The sequence below is a fragment of the Cavia porcellus genome, unplaced genomic scaffold (genome assembly GCF_034190915.1).
Source record: "Cavia porcellus strain 051 isolate PalLab524CR breed Dunkin Hartley unplaced genomic scaffold, mCavPor4.1 scaffold_33, whole genome shotgun sequence".
Taxonomy (NCBI): Eukaryota; Metazoa; Chordata; class Mammalia; order Rodentia; family Caviidae; genus Cavia; species Cavia porcellus.
Genome location: NW_026947516.1, coordinates 983420 through 1001608, shown reverse-complemented (window position 1 = coordinate 1001608; position 18189 = coordinate 983420). Strand labels below are relative to the sequence as shown.

The window sequence follows — 18189 nt, the reverse complement described above, 5'->3', positions numbered from 1 at the left end:
TCCGCTAAGCCACGCCCCCAGTGACCACTGCCTACTAGGCCACGCCCCAGTGACCTAACCTCCTCCCACTAGTCCATGCCCCCATGATCTCACTTCCCTCGCACTAATTATCTCACTTCCTGCTAGGCCACGCCCCTGGTGACCTCACCTCCACTGGGCCACGCCCCCCAGCGACCTCACTGTTTCCTGCTGGTTTCCACCCCCGCATGACCTCACTTCCTCCCACTCTCCCGACCTCTGAGATTCCACCCGAACTACAGGGACTAAGCCTTCAATGGTGGATCCCAACCACAGCGTTCACCACTGACCCTCAAAAGCATGTGGCCATCTGACAATGCAAAATGCATTCACCCCATCTCCCGGTGTCCCCAAGGCTGACAGTCCCAGCGTGACTCTAAAGGAGGACAGGTGGCTTTGGCTCAGGGGTGCAGCCATGGTCACTGCTCCAAGGCAGGAGCATCATGGTGGACGGTGTGGGGAGGAGACATGCTCCCATCATGGTGGCCGGGAAGCAGGGAGAGAAGGGAGGAGCCCCAGAACACAGCTTAAAGAGGGAGCTCAGTGTGGCTCACGGTGCAGAGGGTGCAGTCCATGGCCGGCTGCTCCAAGGCGGGAGCATCATGGTGGACGGTGTGGGGAGGAGAGACGCTCCCGTCATGGTGGCCGGGAAGCAGGGAGAGAAGGGAGGAGTCGGGGACCAGAACACAGCTTAAAGAGGGGAACTCAGTGTGGATCAGGGGTGCAGAGGGTGCAGTCCATGGCCGGCTGCTCCAAGGCGGGAGCATCATGGTGGACGGTGTGGGGAGGAGAGACGCTCCCGTCATGGTGGCCGGGAAGCAGGGAGAGAAGGGAGGAGCCGGGCAGTGAGATGGAGCCCAACAGCTCCGAGGCCGTCAATGGGTGACGCTCAGATGACCGCAGCACCCTCAGCGTCCACTGATTTCTGCAGAAGCCCCCCAGGTCGTAGGGGACACCGTGTGCCCGAGTGTAGCCCGCCCCCCTGCTGATGGCGCCCGCAGCGCGTCCCAGGTGTGGGGCTCTGACGGGACCCCGGTTCTCCCTAGAGCGGATCCGGGCGGCTCCGGAAATCACAGCCGTGTTCCTGAACGTGGAGCGCATGGCCGCCCCCACCAAGGTACTGGGGGCCCACCACGCAGGGCGGGGTTGGTGGGACTCGGGGTGCAGGGTCGTGGGCGGCCGTGGCGGGGTCCTCCGTGCACCCAGCTGGCTTCTCTGCTCTGCAGAAGGAGCTGGAGGCGGCCTGGGCCGTGGAGGTGTTTGACCGCTTCACCGTGGTGCTGCACATATTCCGCTGCCACGCCCGCTCCAGGGAGGCCCGGCTGCAGGTGGCGCTGGCCGAGATCCCCCTGCTCAGGTGACCGCGTCGCTGGCCGGGACGCCCAAGGTCCCACGTACATGGGGCTCGCTCTGTTTCCACGTGTGGGTCGCTCCCGGGCTCCTGGAGGGGCGCGGGGTGCTGCCCGCTGCCCAGACTGCCCAGCCTCTCGGTGACCTGCCCCCCCATCAGGAACCCACACGGTGACCACAGGGCCCTGCCACGTGCAGGGCCAGGTCCCACGGCCGGCACCTCCCTCCCTCCTCCCTCCCTGGCTCTCAGCAAAGAATCCTTCACCCCCGTGCTCCGTCCCTGGGCTTTGCCATGGCTTGCTGGCAGGGACCCCCGATCTGGGCTGCTGACGGGGTCCCCTCTTGTGCTGACCAGGGCTAACCTGAAACACGGCACAGCTCACCTGGACAGACAGGGCGGGGGCTCCCGGTACATCATGGGGTCAGGTAAGCCGGGGCCGGGAGGCCAGGTGGGCCCTGGGGAACCCCATGTCCTGCAGGTCGGGGTGTGCCTGTGTCTGTCCGGCCTGCTGCTGGGTGAGCCACCGTGCCCAGAGGGTGGACCCAGAGGCTGAGTCCCCGGGGTAACCGAGGTGACCCCCATCCGGGGTGGTCCAGCAGTCCATGCGCACAAGAACCTCCTACCCGTGCAGAAGGGGCCGCTCCGCTGACCACGCAGGGGTCAGTCCATTATCAGCGTCCTGGTCAGTGCCCTCGTCCACGAAGCCAAGAGTGGCGGGCACATTAGGCTGTGAACTGTGGGTCAGGGCACCGCAGTGCAGCCTCCTCCAGGGCGGGGCAGGGGACGCTGTCCAGGAGCGGCCTCTCCAGCCACAGTCCCCAGTGGACTAAGCCGTGGTCCACGCCTGGGCTCCTCGCCCACAGCGTCACGCAGGACCGACCACGGCCCGTGAAGCAGCTAACGTGGACGGGACGGGCCAGTGGTCCCCTGGAGGGCCGGGTCCCCCCTGAGGGGCCGTCCCCAGTGGGCCCAGTCCTGACCCCCGTCCCCCCACCCAGGCGAGTCCCTCCTGCAGCAGCGGCAGCGGCTGCTCCGGGACCGGGAGCTGAGGATCCTCGGGGCGCTAGAGCGGCTGCGGGGGCGCCGGGCGCTGCTGCGGGGCCGGAGGGCACAGCGTGGGCTCCCGGCTGTGGCCGTCGTGGGCTACACCAACTGTGGTGAGGCTCGTCCTTCTGTCCCCCGTCCGTCCGTCCCCCTGTGTTTCTCTCCCTGTCCATCTGTCCATCCCCCGGACCCCAGTCCTGAGCCGCGTCCACCCCCAGGGAAAACCACGCTGATCCGCGCGCTGACCGGGACACGGCCGCGCAGCCCCGGGACCAGCTGTTCACCACGCTGGACGTCACGGCCCACGCCGGCTGGCTGCCCTCGCGCCTGCCCGTGCTCTACGTGGACACCGTGGGCTTCCTCTCCCAGCTGCCCCACGGCCTCATCCAGGCCTTCAACGCCACGCTGGACGACGTGGCCCACGCGGTGAGTGGGTGCGGTGCCCGGATGTGGGGGACCCCGGCCCGGCCCCAGACCCAGGGGGAACCTAGGGGTCCAGGCAGGGCTCGAAACCCGAGGGCGTCGCCAGAGCCCAGTGTCCCCAGCGTTGCACAGAGTGGACTCCTGGGCAGAACCCGCCCGCCCTGCCCCTTCCCGGGACATGAGTGGCCCTGGCTGCAGCTCCGTCACCGCGGCGTCCGTCCCCACGCCCCTTCTCCTCTGTGCCTCTGTCTCCCACGAGGACGCTGGTTTTGGAAGCAGGAGGCTGAGGCGGGAGCATCTCTTGCCTTCCGACCAGCCCGGACCACGCAGTGAGACCTTATTCTCAAAAAACAGTGAGACAGTTAAAAGCCGGGCGTGCCAGTCGGTGCCTGTAATCCCGGCTGGGCAGGAGGCCGAGGCGGGAGGGTCTCGAGTCCCATCCCAGCCTGAGAGTTGGGCAAGCCCCGCTCGGGGACGGGGAGCCCCCACTCAGTGCCCGCCCGGCCCCCGCCCCCAGGACGTGATCCTGCACGTGCGGGACGTCAGCCACCCCGAGCGCGAGCTGCAGAAGGCCAGCGTCCTCTCCGCCCTGCAGGGCCTGGGCCTGCCCGCCCAGCTGCTGGACTCGGTGGTCGAGGTGCACAACAAGGTGGACCGTGTGCCGGGGTAAGTGGGGCGCCCTGGGGAGCGGCCGGGTGCCCACGGCCCCCATCACACTCTGTCCCCTCCCTCCGCCCGCAGGTACAGCCCCCCGGAGCCCGGAGCGCTGGCCGTGTCCGCCCTGCACGGGCTGGGGCTGCCCCAGCTCAAGGCCAGGCTGGAGGCCGCGGTGCTGGCAGCCACCGGGAGGCAGCTCCGGACCCTGCGCGTGCCACTGGCCGGGCCGCAGCTCAGGTGGGCGACACAGCCGGCCGGCGGGAGGCTGAGGCGGGAGGGTCCCTGAGGCTGAGGCCTGACCCCTGCTCCCCTGTCCCGCGAGGCTCACGGGGTCCCCCCTTCCCAGCTGGCTGCACCGTGAGGCCACCGTGCAGGACGTGGCCGTGGAGCCCGAGGCCGGGGCTGCCCTGGTCACCGTGATCATCAGCAGTGCCGCCTACGGAAGGTTCCGCAAGCTCTTCCCAGAAAGTGCCACCAGGGAGCCGTCCTGACTCAGCCTCAGAGTGCAGCAGCCCAGGAGGCCTCCGTCCTCGTCCCTTCGAGGCAGCCGCTGCTCGGAGCCTACTGGGGGCCGAGAGCCGGGCCCAGGCACGGCCGGTGCCACTCGGAGGCTGAGGCAGGAGGATCGCTGTGAGCTCCAGGTGGCCTAGTGTGTCGCCCGGGTGCCGTCTCCCCCCCAGGAGGGCAGCAGCGTCCCCCGAACAGGACACGGGGGAGCCGAGTTCGGCACGGGGCCTCCGTGGAGGGCCGGACCCGGACACCCGAACTCTGGTCTGCTCTGAACTCCCGGGAAGGACAAAGTGGGCCAGCGTTTGGGCTCCTTTTATTTATTTAAATTCTGGTGTGGGGGGGAATAAAAAGTGCCAGTAACATCTCAGCAGCTGGCACCATGCTGTCCACCTAAAGGCTGCTCACCAGGGAGGCTGAGGCAGGAGGGTCTCCCTGCATGAGCCCCGGGTGACCGCGATCGTCCGAGGGGCGGGAGTGGAGCCGGCTCGAGCTCCCTGGGGCCGCGTCCCGTGTCCGCCCGCGTGGGCCGTGTCCAGCGTGGTCCTCCCGCTGCAGTCCGGCCTCAGCCCCAGAGCAGCTTCTGGTTGAGGCCGATGACGTCGGTCACGAAGGAGCCTGCGCCGATGAAGTCGCCCGCGATGATGTTGGTGCAGGACGGCCCCGGCCCGGGCCTCTGCTGGCGGACCCAGGCGTCCAGGGCCGGCAGCGCCGCGCGTGTCAGTGTCGCCAGGGACCCCGCCGGGTGCCACAGCGCGAAGCTGGGTGACGGGGACAGGTGCGCCCCGGCCACGAAGAGCCCACCTGGGGGGGACACGGGCCGCGGTGACACGGGCCACGCTGCACCCCGAGCCCGCGTGGGGTCGGCACCGCGTCCCGCTGCGTGGCACACGCATCACCCGGGCGCATGTGGGGCTGATGTGCGTGGGGGGTTGCCTTCCCCACGTGCGTGCAGGGGGCGTCAGGAACCCACGCGTGGACCGGATGCATGTGCGTGGATCGCCGGGAGGCGCACGCGTGTGCACGGTCCCCTGCATGCATTCATCTGCAGCAGGTGTGAGCAGGGGCCTGGTCCACGGTCACCTCAGTACCGCCGGACGTGGGGGAGCCGGGCCCAGGCCACAGCGGCAGTGTGAGCTCCCCCTCCCCCTTGCTGTCAGGCCCCATCCCCCCGTCCCCCCTCCCCCATTCCCATCCCCCCTCCCTTCTCCCCCCCCCCCGTCCCCACCCCTCCCCCATTCCCATCCCGCCTCCCGTCCCCACCCCTCCCCCATTACCATCCCCCCTCCCCCATTCCCATCCCCCCTCCCTCCCCCATTCCCATCCCCGCTCCCTCCACTTCCCCCGTCCCCACCCCTCCCCCATTCCCATCCCCCCTCCCCCACCCCTCCCCCATTCCCATCCCCCCTCCGTCCCCTTCCCCCGTCCCCACCCCTCCCCCACTCCCACCCCCCTCCCCCATTCCCATCCCCCCTCCCCCCGTCCCCACTCCTCCCCCATTCCCACCCCCCTCCCTCCCCCTCCCCCCTCCCCTCCCCCCACCTGGGCGGCCGCAGCTCCTCCTGCTGTCCAGGAAGCTGCCCAGCTCCTCCCCCTTCACCTCGGCGCCCGTCCAGCGGGGGAGGCCGGGCCACAGCTCCGGGTGCCGCGACACCGCCGCCTCGTCCTCGTAGGACACCAGGACCTGCTGGCCGCGCGCCCACAGCTGCCGCAGCGTGGGGATCTCCTGCGGGGCGCGGGGCTCAGCCGGACGGACCCAGGGGTCCCCCCCACACCCCTGTCCCATGTGAACCCCTGTCCCCACCGACCCCACCCTACCCCGCGGGGGCACAGCCGCGCCCCGAAGATGTTGCCCACGCAGGCGACCAGGTAGTCGTGCAGCTCCGCGCTGAGCCCCTCGAAGCCCCTGCACCCCAGGACCACGGCCTCGCGTGGGTGCAGCTCCAGCCACTCGCAGACGTCCGTGAGTGCGTCCTGGGGGGACATGCGCTGGGGCCGGGCCTGCACACACCCCCCCGCCCCGAGTCCCCGTGGGCCCTGTTCCCCCCCAGTCCCCGTGCCCCCCGCGGGCCCCGTCCCCCCGAGTCCCCGTGCCCCCCGCGGGCCCCGCCCCCCCGAGTCCCTTTGACCCCCGTGGGTCCCGTCCCCCTGGGGTCCCGTCCCCCCGAGTGTCCGCGGGCCACACCTCCACCAGCGCGGCCGAGTACACCGTGTGCTCGAAGCGCAGGCTCCGCTCCCCGCCGCCCGGCGTGTGCGCCACGCACAGGTCCAAGAAGCGCGCGCCCGCGTCCAGCTGCCCAGCCACGTCCAGCGTCTGCGGACACAGCAAGCTCAGCGCTGCAGGCGCGGCCACGCCCACAGCCCCGCCCAGTTTCGGGCCCCGCCCACACCACGCCTCCTGCATGGCCCCGCCCCTACCATGCCCTGGCTCCGCCCACACCACGCTCTGGGCCCGCCCCCTGCTGGGCACAGCACACACACACCACCGCCCCCTCCATCCCACCCCACCCCACCCCACCCCGCCCCCTCCACCCCACCCCGCACCTGCGTGGCCGCCCACCGCAGCACCACGGGCCGCGTGACGCAGGGCAGCGCCTTGCTGAGGACGCGCAGCACTTTGGGCTGCGTGGGGGACACGGGTGACTCCCGGCTCAGGCTGTAGCTCATGGTGTCGTGGCTGCCTGTGGGGACACGGGGGGGGGGGTGCAGGGACGTCACCTCCTCTCTCTCGGGCCGCGTGGACCCCGCCCGCCAGCTTCGTGGACCAGGGCCCGAGATCCGCGTAGGATCCCAAAAGGAGACCCTCCTGCCTCGGCCTCCTCCTGCCTCGGCCTCCTGAGTTGAGCGGCGGGGCCCTGGGGAGACTAAGAGCGGGGACGCAGGCGCGGAGGAGCAGCCGCGTGGAGGCAGGGACCGGAGCCCTGAGCTGCCGGGAGCCCCGGGAAGAGGCCGAGGCGGGAGGGTCTCCCCGGAACCCCTCCATCTGGGCCCTTTGGCTGGGGATGAGTGTGCACACGCTGTCACGTGTTCTGAACTGTTTTAGAGGAGGTCGCACGACGTGCCCCAAGCTGGCCTGGCACTCAGGGGACCTCCTGCCTCAGCCTCCAGGCCCAGCACAGATTTCCGGGGTGCCTTCACCCCGCCCTCACCGGGGATGGCCAGGTGGTGCAGCGGGACGTCCCACAGCCGCGGGCACAGCTCCGACATCCAGTCCGCGTGGGCCCCGGAGCCCGGCTGGGTCCCGAAGATGCCCGGGGCGCTGCGCTGTCTGGCCATGGAGATTTCGATGCAGCTGCTGGAACCTGGGCAGACACCGAGGGCCCCGCGTTAACGCGCTGGTCACCGCGGCCGGAAGGGGACGCGGTGGGATCGAGGAGTTCCTGGGCGAAGGACAGTCATGAGCAGAACTGTGTTCCTGAAGGTTCATTGATTGACTCTCCGACTTCCAAGACTTCAGACGACCCAAATTCTAACTCTCTTGCAGTCGTCCCGTGAGTCCGCACGTGGTGCATGCATCGATGAACCTCTTTGCCTTATTCCTGTTCATCTGTCCCTACACCCTCAGTGGGAGGTAGCTGAATGAATAACCAACCTCTCTTCCTCCCGCCAAGACCCCACATTCTGGCATGTCTGTCTACCATGTTGGCGGTTCCTGCAGGGGAAGTCCGCGTGGAAACTCAAACCTAACAGGCCCTGCCCGACCCTGCCACGGCCCCAGCGCCTCCTCCTTGGGGAATAAAGGCGCCCCGGCTTCTCTCCCCCGGCTTCTATCTGACTGAGCCTGGACTGACAAAAGGGCCGTCCGGAACTGGGGAGACTTGGAAAGAGGATCGTTCTGAGTTCAAGACCAGCCTGGGCTGCATAGTGAGACCCTCTCAGAAAGACAAAAATATTTTAAAAAATAAAACCGAGAGGCTGAGCCGGGCGTGGAGGAGCACGCCTGTCATCCCAGGCCTCGGGAGGCTGCGGCAGGAGGGTCTCCAGAAGTTCCAGGCCAACCAACAAGCAAACAATGAAACTCCAGAGAGAGGCGCATTCAAGGCTGGGCCGCCGCGGCATCCTGACCAGGAGGGACGGGGCAGAGATTGGCAGTGGATGGCGGCCTGACAGCGCCTCGGGGGGGGTGGGGGAGATTGGGAGTGGGGGTGGGTGGAGGGTGAGAAAGACCCTTTCCATGGCAACAGGCTCCTCCCCATAGCAACAGGCCCCTCCCCAAGGCCGCAGCCCCCTATGGCAACAGGCTCCTCCCCATAGCAACAGCCCCTCCTATGACAACCGGTTCCTCTCCATAGTAACAGGCTCCTCCCCATGGCAACAGCCCCTCCTATTAGCAAGGGGCTCCTCCCCATGGTGACAGGCTCCTCCCATAGCAACAGGCTCCTCCCCAGAGCAATAGGCCCCTCCCCGTGGCCACAGTCCCCTCCTATGGCCACAGGTTCCTCTCCATAGCAACAGGCTCCTCCCCATGGCAACAGCCCCTCCTATTAGCAAGGGGCTCCTCCTCCCATAGCAACAGACTCCTCCGCATGGCCACAGCTCCATCCCATAGCAACAGGCCGCCCCTTCCCATAGCGACGGGCTCCTTCCCAGGGCAACACCCCCTTCCCCTAAGGGACCTCCCCCTCCCAGCTGGAGTGTCTCCCACAGCCCCATCTCGGCAGAGCTACGTCCACCGGGACACTGAGCTCTGGGACATGTTAGGATTAGGGTTAGAAGGCCGGGGCTCCGGGGCTGGGTCCCTGTGCCCTGGACGACCCCAGACCCAGGGCTCAGACAGCCAGACAGCCAGGGAGCCTGCAGAAGGGACGGCCGAGCCCCACTCACCCCGTGCAAGACCAGGGCCTCGCGGCCCCTGGACCAGGAGGCTGGCAGGATGGGGCGGGGGACGCGGGGAAGGAGGTGGCCGCGCCGTGGGCAGCACTGTGACCCTGCTGGGCCGCTCATAGCCATCCTGCTCCACCACGGAAGGGACCACGCTCAGGACGGGGATGGGTGACAGAGGGGAGACAGGTGGGGGGACAGATAAGGGGACAGCAGAGGATGGGGGACAGATGGGTGGGAGACAACGGGGGACAATGGAGGACAGGTGAGGGACTGGTGGGGGACAGATGAGAGACAGTGGGAGACAGCTGAGGGACAGGTGGGAAACAGCGGGGCACAGGTGGGGGACAGGTGTGGGAACAGGTGTGAGGACAGGTGCGGACGGCAGGGGACAGGTGTGGGGACAGCGGGGCACAGGTGGGGGACAACTATGGGGACAGCGGGAGACAGGTGGGGGACAACGGGGCACAGGTGGGGGACAGCGGGGCACAGGTGGGGGACAGGTATGAGGACAGCAGGAGACAGGTGGGGGACAGGTGTGAGGACAGGTGCGTACGGCAGGGGACAGGTGTGGAGACAGCGGGGCACAGGTGGGGGACAACTATGGGGATGGTGGGGGACAGGTGTGAGGACAGCAGGAGACAGGTGGGGGACAGGTGTGGGAACAGGTGTGAGGACAGGTGCGGCACGGCAGGGGACAGGTGTGGAGACAGCGGGGCACAGGTGGGGGAACAGGTGTGAGGACAGCAGGAGACAGGTGGGGGACAGGTGTGGGAACAGGTGGGAAACAGCAGGGCACAGGTGGGGGACAGGTGTGGGAACAGCAGGGCACAGGTGGGGGACAGGTGTGGGGGCAGCAGGGGACACTAGTGACCCTGACCCCAGGAGGCGGCTGTGCCCCCCACGTCCCCCCATTACCCCCGTGTCCCGCTCACCCCCTGTCCCCGTCTCTCTGCCGCTGTCGCCCAGGATCCGCACCCGCACCGGGGACAATGAGGCCGCCCTGTGTGCCATCCCGGGCTCCGCTTCTTGTGGCCGGGGCTTGGGACCCGCCAGGCCGCAATCCCCGCGTTGCCCGGCCTCCCTTTCCGGGGCGGGCACCACATTCCAGGGCCCTGAGTCCGGAGGACAAGCCGGCCTGCACCCCGCCACCTCGTCACCCCCATGGCCTCTGTCACCTGTGTCACCTCCGTCCCTAGCTGGGTGGACCTGGGCTGCAGGGGAGGGACAGCAGGGCGGGACAGGGCCGGCAGGCAGCTCACTGGGCGCAGCCTGGCCCTGGAGCCCCGGGGTGCCCCCAGCCCCCAGCACCCCTTCCCCTCCCCTCCCTCCCCTCCCCCTTCCCCCTCCCCCCTCCCCCATCGGCTCCTCTGCATTCATCCCCAGCGCGGGAGGCTGAGGCGGGCGGGCTGCCCAGAGCACAAGGCCAGCCGAGCCCTGAAGGAGGCGTGGAGGAAGCCAGGAAGGAAGCCATGGAGGACCCGGGACGGGCGCGCTGGTTCCCAGTCCAGGAACCCCAGGGCCCGCCCTGAGGCGGCTGAGGTCACCGGGCCACAGCAGCCCCGCCCGGGGCCAGCATCTCCTCCGACACCGCTGGCTTGTGACACTGGCTCTGACCTTGTCCTTACCCTAACCTTCCTCACAGCCTCCAGGAGGGCTGGCCGGCCGGAGACCCTCCCGCCTCAGCCTAGCCGGGCGGGGGCCGTGTGGTCCCCGAGGTGGCCCAGCACCGTCTGAGGTCCCCTGTCACCCTGGTCTCACCCTGGTTCCTGAGACACGGTCTCACCACGCAGCTCCGTCTGGCCTCCCGCTCCTGGCGACCCTCCCGCCTCAGCCTCCCGGTGCTGGCATGAGGCTTTGGGGGGGTCTTGTTGCCTTGTTGATGTGGCTGTTTTTTGTCTTTTTGAGACAGGGACTCACTCTGTAGCCCGGCTGGCCTCCACCCCTGGGGGACCCCCTGCCTCAGCCTCCAGAGTTAGCATGAGCTAACCTGAGCTTCGCTGCAAAGCCCCCAGGCTGCTGTCACCTTGTGCGGGGCTTTCTGAGACAGGTCTCACTGTGCAGTGCCGGCTGGCCTGAAGTTCACGGTGTAACCCTCTAGGTTGCCCTCGAACTCACAGTGACCCTCCTGCCTCAGCCTCCCCAGGGCAGGGATGACAGGCACGCCGGGCCCCGCCCAGCGAGTACGGTATTTTCTGAAAGGCCCCGCAGACAGCAGCACCAACAGACAACACCAATGCCGTCGCCACCCGCTGTGTCTGGAACCCCAGCTCACCTCGGTTATTTCTTGAGGTTTTAAACATTTGGCGTGAGATTGCTGCACCGTGAAGGTCCCAGCGTGAAGTGGTGGCTCAGGAGCGGGTGTCCCTGCGGGTGGTAGGCCTTGGCTCTGTGTCCCCTCCCAGCCTGGGACCCCAAATTCGCTTCCCATCTCTGCATCTGCCTCTTCCCCACCTTGCACGGCAACGGAATCACACTCTGTGCCCTTCTATGTCTGGCACCTCTCAGCAAGCATCTAGTGCCCCAGGTCCAGCCGTGCTGTGGTCACTGTCAAAGCTCTCCTTTTCCTGGTTGCGTAATATTCCGTCCATGCATCCATCCAAGCATCCACAGGACTGGATCCGTCTATGAAGAGTCAAGAAGGACAGACACGAGCCAAGACAAAGGTTCCCTCCTAGCTGCTCCACTGCAAGAGGCTGCGGGGCCCCGAGAAACATTTCGGGGCCTCCTAGAGGGGCGGAGGTGTGCCTCATCCTCAAAAGGAGGTGCTAAGGGGGCCCGAGTCCTCTGCTCCCTGTTGGAACCAGGAAAGCTGTATATGAACCCATATGCTGAGTCTGGTTTCTCGAGACGGGCTCTCCCCTGCAGCCCAGGCCGGCCCTGATTCTCGAGGGTCTTCCTGCCTCAGCCTCCGGGTGCACCACCCCGCCCGGCATGAGACAAGGCCTGAGACTCACACTCACCTCACGGCCACGAGGATCCACAGCAGAACCACCTCTGACCACGCCCACAACCTGGCCCCGCCCTTCCCTCAGGCATCATGCAACGACCCCGCCCAATCCCACAGGAACCCCGCCCAGCAGGCCACGCCCATAGCTGCTGCCTCCGCCCTCTACTTGGCGGCCCCGCCCCTCCTCAGCCTCCTTTCCGGCAGCCCCGCCCTTCTCGACCTCGCACCTATAGGATGACCACGCCCCTCCACAGCCGTCACTCAGCGGCCCCGCCCTTAACCACGCCCCTGCCTAGTGCCCCGCCCCCACGCCCGGCCCCGCCCCTTCTGAGGCCCTGCCTCTCCCCTGGCCCCATCCGAGTGGCCCCGCCCCTCCACCCTCGCAGCCGACCGTGACCCCACTGTCCCCCAGTGTCCTCCCTACCCCGCCACCCCTTCGCTCCCGCCTCTGCCCTTTCCCTAGCCCGCACCCCTCTGCAACTCAGGCCCGCACCATCCCTCCTCAGCCCAGAGCGGCTCCGCACCGCCCCTTTCACCTCCCTCCTCACGCTCGGCTCTTTCCGTGGCCCTTCGGCCCTCTCCGCACACGCGGGCTGCTCCCGAGGGCTCTCGGCTCTCTTCGTCATGGCTCTTCAGCCATCCCGGCTCTTCCCGTCACCGCTCGGCACTCTCCGCACACACTCGGCTCTCCACCGCCGAGCCTTCAGCCAGCCTCGGTGCTCGCCGCCCCAGAGCCTTCTGTCGGTGCGGCGTCCGGCGGGTGCGCCCCGTGGGGCTCCGAGAGCACCTACCTGCCTTCACCCCTAGAGTTGCTCGGGTGCTGGAGAGCCTGTGGCTTGGGGCGGCGTCTGTCCTCTCACCGCTCACCTGAATGTCCGAGCAGACCCACCACCCCCGTGGGAGGGCACGCCTGTCATCCCAGCACTCGGGAGGCTGAGGCAGGAGGAGCCTCAAGAGTTCGAGGCCAGCCTGGGCTACAAAGTGAACTCAAGACCAGCCTGAACTGCATAAAGGGAGATCCTGCCTTCCAAAAGACAAAAATAGGGCTGGGGATTTAGCTCAGTGACATAAGTGCCTGCCTTGCAAGCGCGTGGCCGTGAGTTCGATCCCCAGTACCAAAAAATAAATAAATAAAAGACAAAAATAAATAAATACAAATTTTTTTTTAAAAAATGCAACCTCAGGGGCTAGGGATTTAGCTCAGCGGCATAAGTGCCTGCCTTGCAAGCAGGCAGTCGTGAGTTCGATCCCCGTTACCCATAAAAAAAAGACAAAAAAAAAAAATGCAACCTCGAAGTGCATCTCATGGTGAGACTCTGTCTCAAACACACAGCGGATATATTCACTGAGCGGATAGAAAGCTCCTATCAGAGGAACAGGAAAGGTCCCCAGGGGGAGACCAGAACCCCACTTGACAGCAAACTGTCAGAGCCAGAGGGTCAAGGATGGTGGCTTAGGTAATGGGCCACACTTTTGCTTCCCAAGGATGGGCCCAAGGTCCTGGTCACCCACCCCGGGACCCACGTCTGCACTAGGCTCCGTGCTTGTCCTTGGAGAAAGCGCCCAGGCCCGTCATCATCCATGTCTATCTTGAGCTGTGTTCACCTCAGTCCTGGCTCTGTGGAGGACAGCTGGCTGTCTGCAGGAGCTGAGCTCGCCTCGGGTTCCCAACCTAGCACCTCCAGAACCCGACATCCGGGGAGGAGCTCTGCAAGGTGGCACACGATGAGACCAGGTTTTGTCAAAGTTCTGGATGTCTTGGTAATAGCTTTCACAGAATAGCAGCATGTCAGGGCCAAAATGAAGCAATATGTCTGTCTGTGTCTGTCTGTCTGTGTGTCTGTCTGTCTGTCTGTCTCTCTCTCTCTCTCTGTCTTTTTGAGTCAGGGTCTCACTGTGCAGCGAGGCTGGCCTTGAGCTCACTGTGTAGCCCGGCGGTTCTCAAACTCACAGCGATCCTCCTCCCTCAGCCTCCCAAGGGCCGGGATGACAGGCGGGCACCATCCGTCCACCTGTTTATAGAGAAACTACCTTCTCCTTGTTCTATGAAGAGGAGGTGCAGTGGATTGTCAGTTTCACAGCAGCTGAACTGGATCAGCTGGGGCTGAGTGTGGCTGGCCCACCCGAGGACGGTCACCAGCAAAAGGAGACCTGGAGAGGAAGAGGTCCCTGGTGGGTTCTCCTAAGTGGTGTTGCTGTTTGGAGCCATTGGTTCTCCTGGAGGAGCTTGTCCTGCTGGCCCCCTGACGTGAACTCGGCTGTTCCCATCGGAGGAGCTCAGGACCTTGTCACTGAGGGTGCTGTGGTTCACTGGGGGAGCTCTGGTCCGTACATTAAGCCTGGCTTCCTGGCTCTGGAGGGGAGGGTGTGTGCTGTTCAGTCTCCAGGACAAGGGGTCACACTGGCTTCCTGACATGTACTCAGCTGTTGTCATCATCACAGGAACTCAGAGGAGCTCAGAGGAGCTCGGGCCCTCGTTGTCACGGAGGGTGGCTGTGGTAGTTTTCTGGCCCTTATTTTGAGCATCTTGGCTCCAGTGCAGAACCCTCAGCCTGCTGGCCCGGATCCTTCACCGCACGGGCACAGACCTTCTGCTTCCACCCTGACCTTTGTTTGGGCCTTCCCAGTGCAGATCTGTGGAACAGACTTGCGTGAGTCCTCGTGGGCTCTGGGCCTCCAGCTGGACTCATGGGAGGGAGGCATCATCTAGGTCTTCAGCTGGACTCACGCAGGACATTACTGTGGGATGCAGGCTCACTTCTGGATTCTCTAGGTGTTTAGTGTTGTGGACAGATTTCCTGACCCCCTGGGTGACTGTTATAAACAATACTATAAAAATCATGCATCCTGGTGTAATTCTTCTCACAACCTAGACAGGAGGTTTTGCCCTCTTTTGTGGGAGACCTGACAGGAGGGTGAGGAGTTGTTGTCCCCCATTGTCCCTCACCCCAGGCTGGACACTCAGCAGGGCTGCGGGGTAAAGGAAATCTGGGTTTCTCAGCCCAGGAGAGGAAAGACACAGTCAGGCACCAACAGAAAGCAGCAGCTCAGCCGGGCGTGGCGGCTCACACCTGTCATCCCACACTTGGGAGGCTGAGTCAGGAGGCCTGCTGCAAGTTCAAGACCAGCCTAGGCTACACAGTGAGCTCAAGGCCAGCCCGAACTGCGCAGGGAGACCCTGTCTCCAAAAGCAGTGAAAACAAACAAATCAGAAAAAGAAAGCAGTGGCTCGGGACCCCCGTAAGTTCTGTAGTTTCTACCGGATGTCGGGGCCGAGCTGGGGACAAAGGCCGTGCATGTGGACAGTCCTGGGGCCTCGGGGTCAGAGGAGCTCGAGTCCTATTAGGCCTCCAGGAGGCGCTCAAGGGCTGCCAGTTTCTTGATCCCGTCTCCCTGGGTTTCTTCTTATTGCTGACCTGAGGCGTCTACATTCATGGCTACAGCCAGCACGCCCTGGTTTCTCTCTGTCCTGCTGTCCTGCTGTTGGCTTTCCATTTCTCCCCTTCGTTCAGTTGCCTGTCTTGTTTGGCGATCCTCCTGTGCTGCTGTTCCGTGCTGGAACCACAGTCATCTCTGTCTCTCTCTAGAACTTTCTTTTGCCCTCTCTGTAGAGTTAGTTTGGTGGTCATGAATTCCTTCTGTGATCCTGGAAGTATCTCATTTTACCATTAATTGTGAAAGGTCGTTTTTCAGGATACCTCAATCTGCGTTGGAAGTTGTTTTCTTTCAGGATTTGAAACACTTCACTCCGTGCCCTTCTTGACTTGATGGTTTGTGCTGAGAAGTCTGCTGTGACTCTGACGGGTTTTCCTTTATAGGTGGTCTGTTTCTTTTCTCTAACAGCGTTTTAATATTCTGTGTTTCTGCTGAGTCAGATTTACGAGTCTTGATTTTTACATGTCTGGGTGTAGATTTATCTTTGTTATGGCTAGTTGGAGTTTTATATGCTCACTTATTTGAATGTCAGGTCCTGTCCCCATGTTTGGAAAGTTTTCTGCTGTTACTTACATAAATCGTCTTTCTGTGTTGTCTGTGTTGACGCCTGCTTTTTCCCTGACCCCTGTCAGTCTGTTTTTCTTTTTTTTTGGTCTTCTTTCCTTTTTATCGGTACCGGGGATCAAACTCACGACTGCCTGCTTGCAAGGTAGGTGCTCATGCCGCTGAGCTAGATCCCCAGCCCCCAGTCTGTTTTTCTTTCCTTTGTCTTTGGGTTCCTGGTGATGCAGTGGGGTGTGTGTCTCCTCCAGACCATGCAGCTACCCTGAGGCTTCCCCAATGGTCGCAGGTGTGTAAGGACAGGGCTGCTTCTTCCCCCAGCCTGCGCGGCTTCATCGAGACTCCCCCAATGGTGGGACGTGCTCAGGGGTGGGTCTGGCTGTTTGTCCTGGTCCACGCTGCTTCCCTGTCACAGTTTTTAACCTCATAGTCTAACACGGTGGGCTTTGAGGTGGTGGTCCCCATATTAGCAGCCCATAGCAGAGTTTAGATCAGATATCTCCCACCTCAATCATTCCCAACCACTCTGTAAGGAGTCCAAGCAAAAGTCCCAGACGCAGTGAATTGGAGACGCCTGTGATGCTGGTGACAGTCTTTTCCAATCGATCGGTATCAGGGTCTCCTGGCATGTTTATGATGAACTCGTCCAGGGAGGGTGGGTAGCAGCGCTCATGATCGTGAAGGTGCCAACGGAGCAGAGAGTGATCCCTGAAATCAAGGGTCCATGGGGCCGTTTCTGTTTCTCTCTCCCTCTCTGCTTTCCTTTCCATGACGGGACTGAAGCCCGGGATGGTGCACTATGCAGTTATTTAAAGGCAGTGTCTTGTGGTGTTGTTCAGGCTGGACCTAAGCAGCACCGAGATCTTCCTGCCTCAGCTTCCTGAGTAGCTGTGATTACGGGCGTGCACTACCATATCCAGGGTTCTCTCTCTCTCTCTGTCTCTCTCTGTCTCTCTCTGTCTCTCTGTCTCTCTCTCTCTCTCTCTCTCTCTCAGTCTCTCTCTCTGTCTCTCTGTCTCTGTCTCTGTCTTTCTCTCTCGTCTATCTTTCTCTGTCTCTGTCTCTATCTCTCTGTCTCTCTATCTCTCTATCTCTTTCTCTGTCTCTCTCTGTCTTTCTGTGCCGCGGCTCCCAACACTCTCTCTCTCTCTTTGTCTTTCTGTCTCTGTCTCTCTCTCTGTCTCTGTCTCTCTGTCTTTCTGTCTCTTTCTCGTCTATCTCTTTGTCTGTCTCTCTCTGTCTCTATCTCTCTGTCTCTCTATCTCTTTCTCTGTCTCTCTCTGTCTCTGTCTCTCTCTCTCTTTCTCTGTCTCTCTCTGTCTCTGTCTGTCTCTCTCTGTTTCTGTCTTTCTGTCTCTGTCTGTCTTTCTCGTCTATCTTTCTCTGTCTTTCTGTCTCTCTCTTTGTCTTTCTGTCTCTGTCTCTCTCTCTGTCTCTGTCTCTCTGTCTCTGTCTCTCTGTCTCTGTCTCTCTCTCTCTTTAGTGCAGGAATTGAGCCCAGGGTCTCCCCACTGACCTAGATCCCCAGCAATTTTTGTTAATTTTTGACATTGAGACAGAGTCTCAGTGAATCTCTCAGTGGTCCAGGGCTGGGCTCAAACTTGGAGTGTTCTTGCCTCAGCCTCCCAAAGCGCTGGGATACAGATGTGCCCCACCAGAACGTTCTTGTGAAAGTATTTTTCTCCTAGAAGTCAGCATCCTTCCCCTTCTCCACATGGCCTTTACCCTGAGCATGGTCTTAACGTACAGTCTTGTGGGTAACGCTGGCCTTCGGGCTCAGTGGTCCTTGGGGTTCCCTGTCAGGAGCCACATCCCTGGCTTCCGCCTGCCAGGGTCCAGAAGCTCCTGTCTTCCAGCTCCCAGGACAAAAGCCACCTCCAAAGCTAACAGATGAGGGCAGGAGCAAGATGGTTCCCACTTCCCTCTTTGGAACCATGAGTGACTGCTGGCCAGCTGCGGGGCTTTGATCCCAGCAGTGCGGGGTGGACTGCCACGTGCGGGTCACTTCTGCAGGGAGCTCAGGCCCACTTAGATTTCACAGTCCACCATTCTGCAGTGTCCTGGGGTGGGGATGGGAGGGAACTGTGGGCTCCCTAGGTCACCCAGAAAGTGTGCCCTAGGTTAACACATGCCAGGTTAACATTCAAAATCGAGTCACTGAGGCTCACTCCGCTGAGCTGAGCCTTTCTCTGGCTGCCTGAGAAATGGGGTTGGATAGAAAATAGGCACATTTCCCAGCAAATCGTTTCTCGGAGGATCCGGAGGTTCCTGTGCCTTCATCCTCACAGAAAAGAGATAACAGGACCTGGGCTTGACCTGACGCCCTCGGGGTTTCCCTGTTGTGCCAGCCCACGGTTCAGCGGTGACTCCCTGTGGCCCATCTTGCCTGAATGCCCTTAGTTCTGCTCTCCTCCTCCTGTCT

At 63.3% G+C, this 18189-nt stretch overlaps 2 protein-coding genes across 8 annotated transcripts in view; one reads left to right on the top strand and one right to left on the bottom strand.

Annotated features, from left to right (window-relative positions):
* Positions 1 to 4370, top strand: part of Gtpbp6 (GTP binding protein 6 (putative)) — a 7189-nt gene extending 2819 nt beyond the window's left edge. The window contains 9 exon segments of the mRNA XM_063242964.1: positions 1065 to 1135; positions 1245 to 1375; positions 1724 to 1794; positions 2368 to 2526; positions 2632 to 2661; positions 2664 to 2839; positions 3354 to 3502; positions 3578 to 3730; positions 3840 to 4370. Of these exon segments, the coding sequence (XP_063099034.1) occupies positions 1065 to 1135; positions 1245 to 1375; positions 1724 to 1794; positions 2368 to 2526; positions 2632 to 2661; positions 2664 to 2839; positions 3354 to 3502; positions 3578 to 3730; positions 3840 to 3984 (1085 nt within the window). The 3' untranslated portion in view covers positions 3985 to 4370.
* On the bottom strand, positions 4305 to 12014 carry Plcxd1 (phosphatidylinositol specific phospholipase C X domain containing 1). 7 transcript variants are annotated; one of them, XM_063242969.1, is made up of 9 exons: positions 11785 to 12014; positions 11276 to 11446; positions 11097 to 11188; positions 7150 to 7302; positions 6545 to 6681; positions 6186 to 6314; positions 5819 to 5974; positions 5543 to 5726; positions 4305 to 4804 (listed from the first exon to the last, which is right to left on the bottom strand). In XM_063242969.1, exons 3-9 carry the CDS (start codon positions 11122 to 11124, stop codon positions 4566 to 4568), a joined length of 1026 nt encoding a protein of 341 aa, XP_063099039.1. In that variant the 5' UTR covers positions 11125 to 11188; positions 11276 to 11446; positions 11785 to 12014; the 3' UTR covers positions 4305 to 4565. The 7 variants fall into 7 exon arrangements, 6 of the variants coding, with proteins under 6 accessions (XP_063099039.1, XP_063099040.1, XP_063099037.1 ...); XM_063242970.1 differs by having other exon boundaries at positions 11276 to 12014; XM_063242967.1 differs by lacking the exons at positions 11097 to 11188; positions 11276 to 11446; positions 11785 to 12014 and adding an exon at positions 9757 to 10079.
* Between the last annotated feature and the right edge of the window lie 6175 nt (positions 12015 to 18189).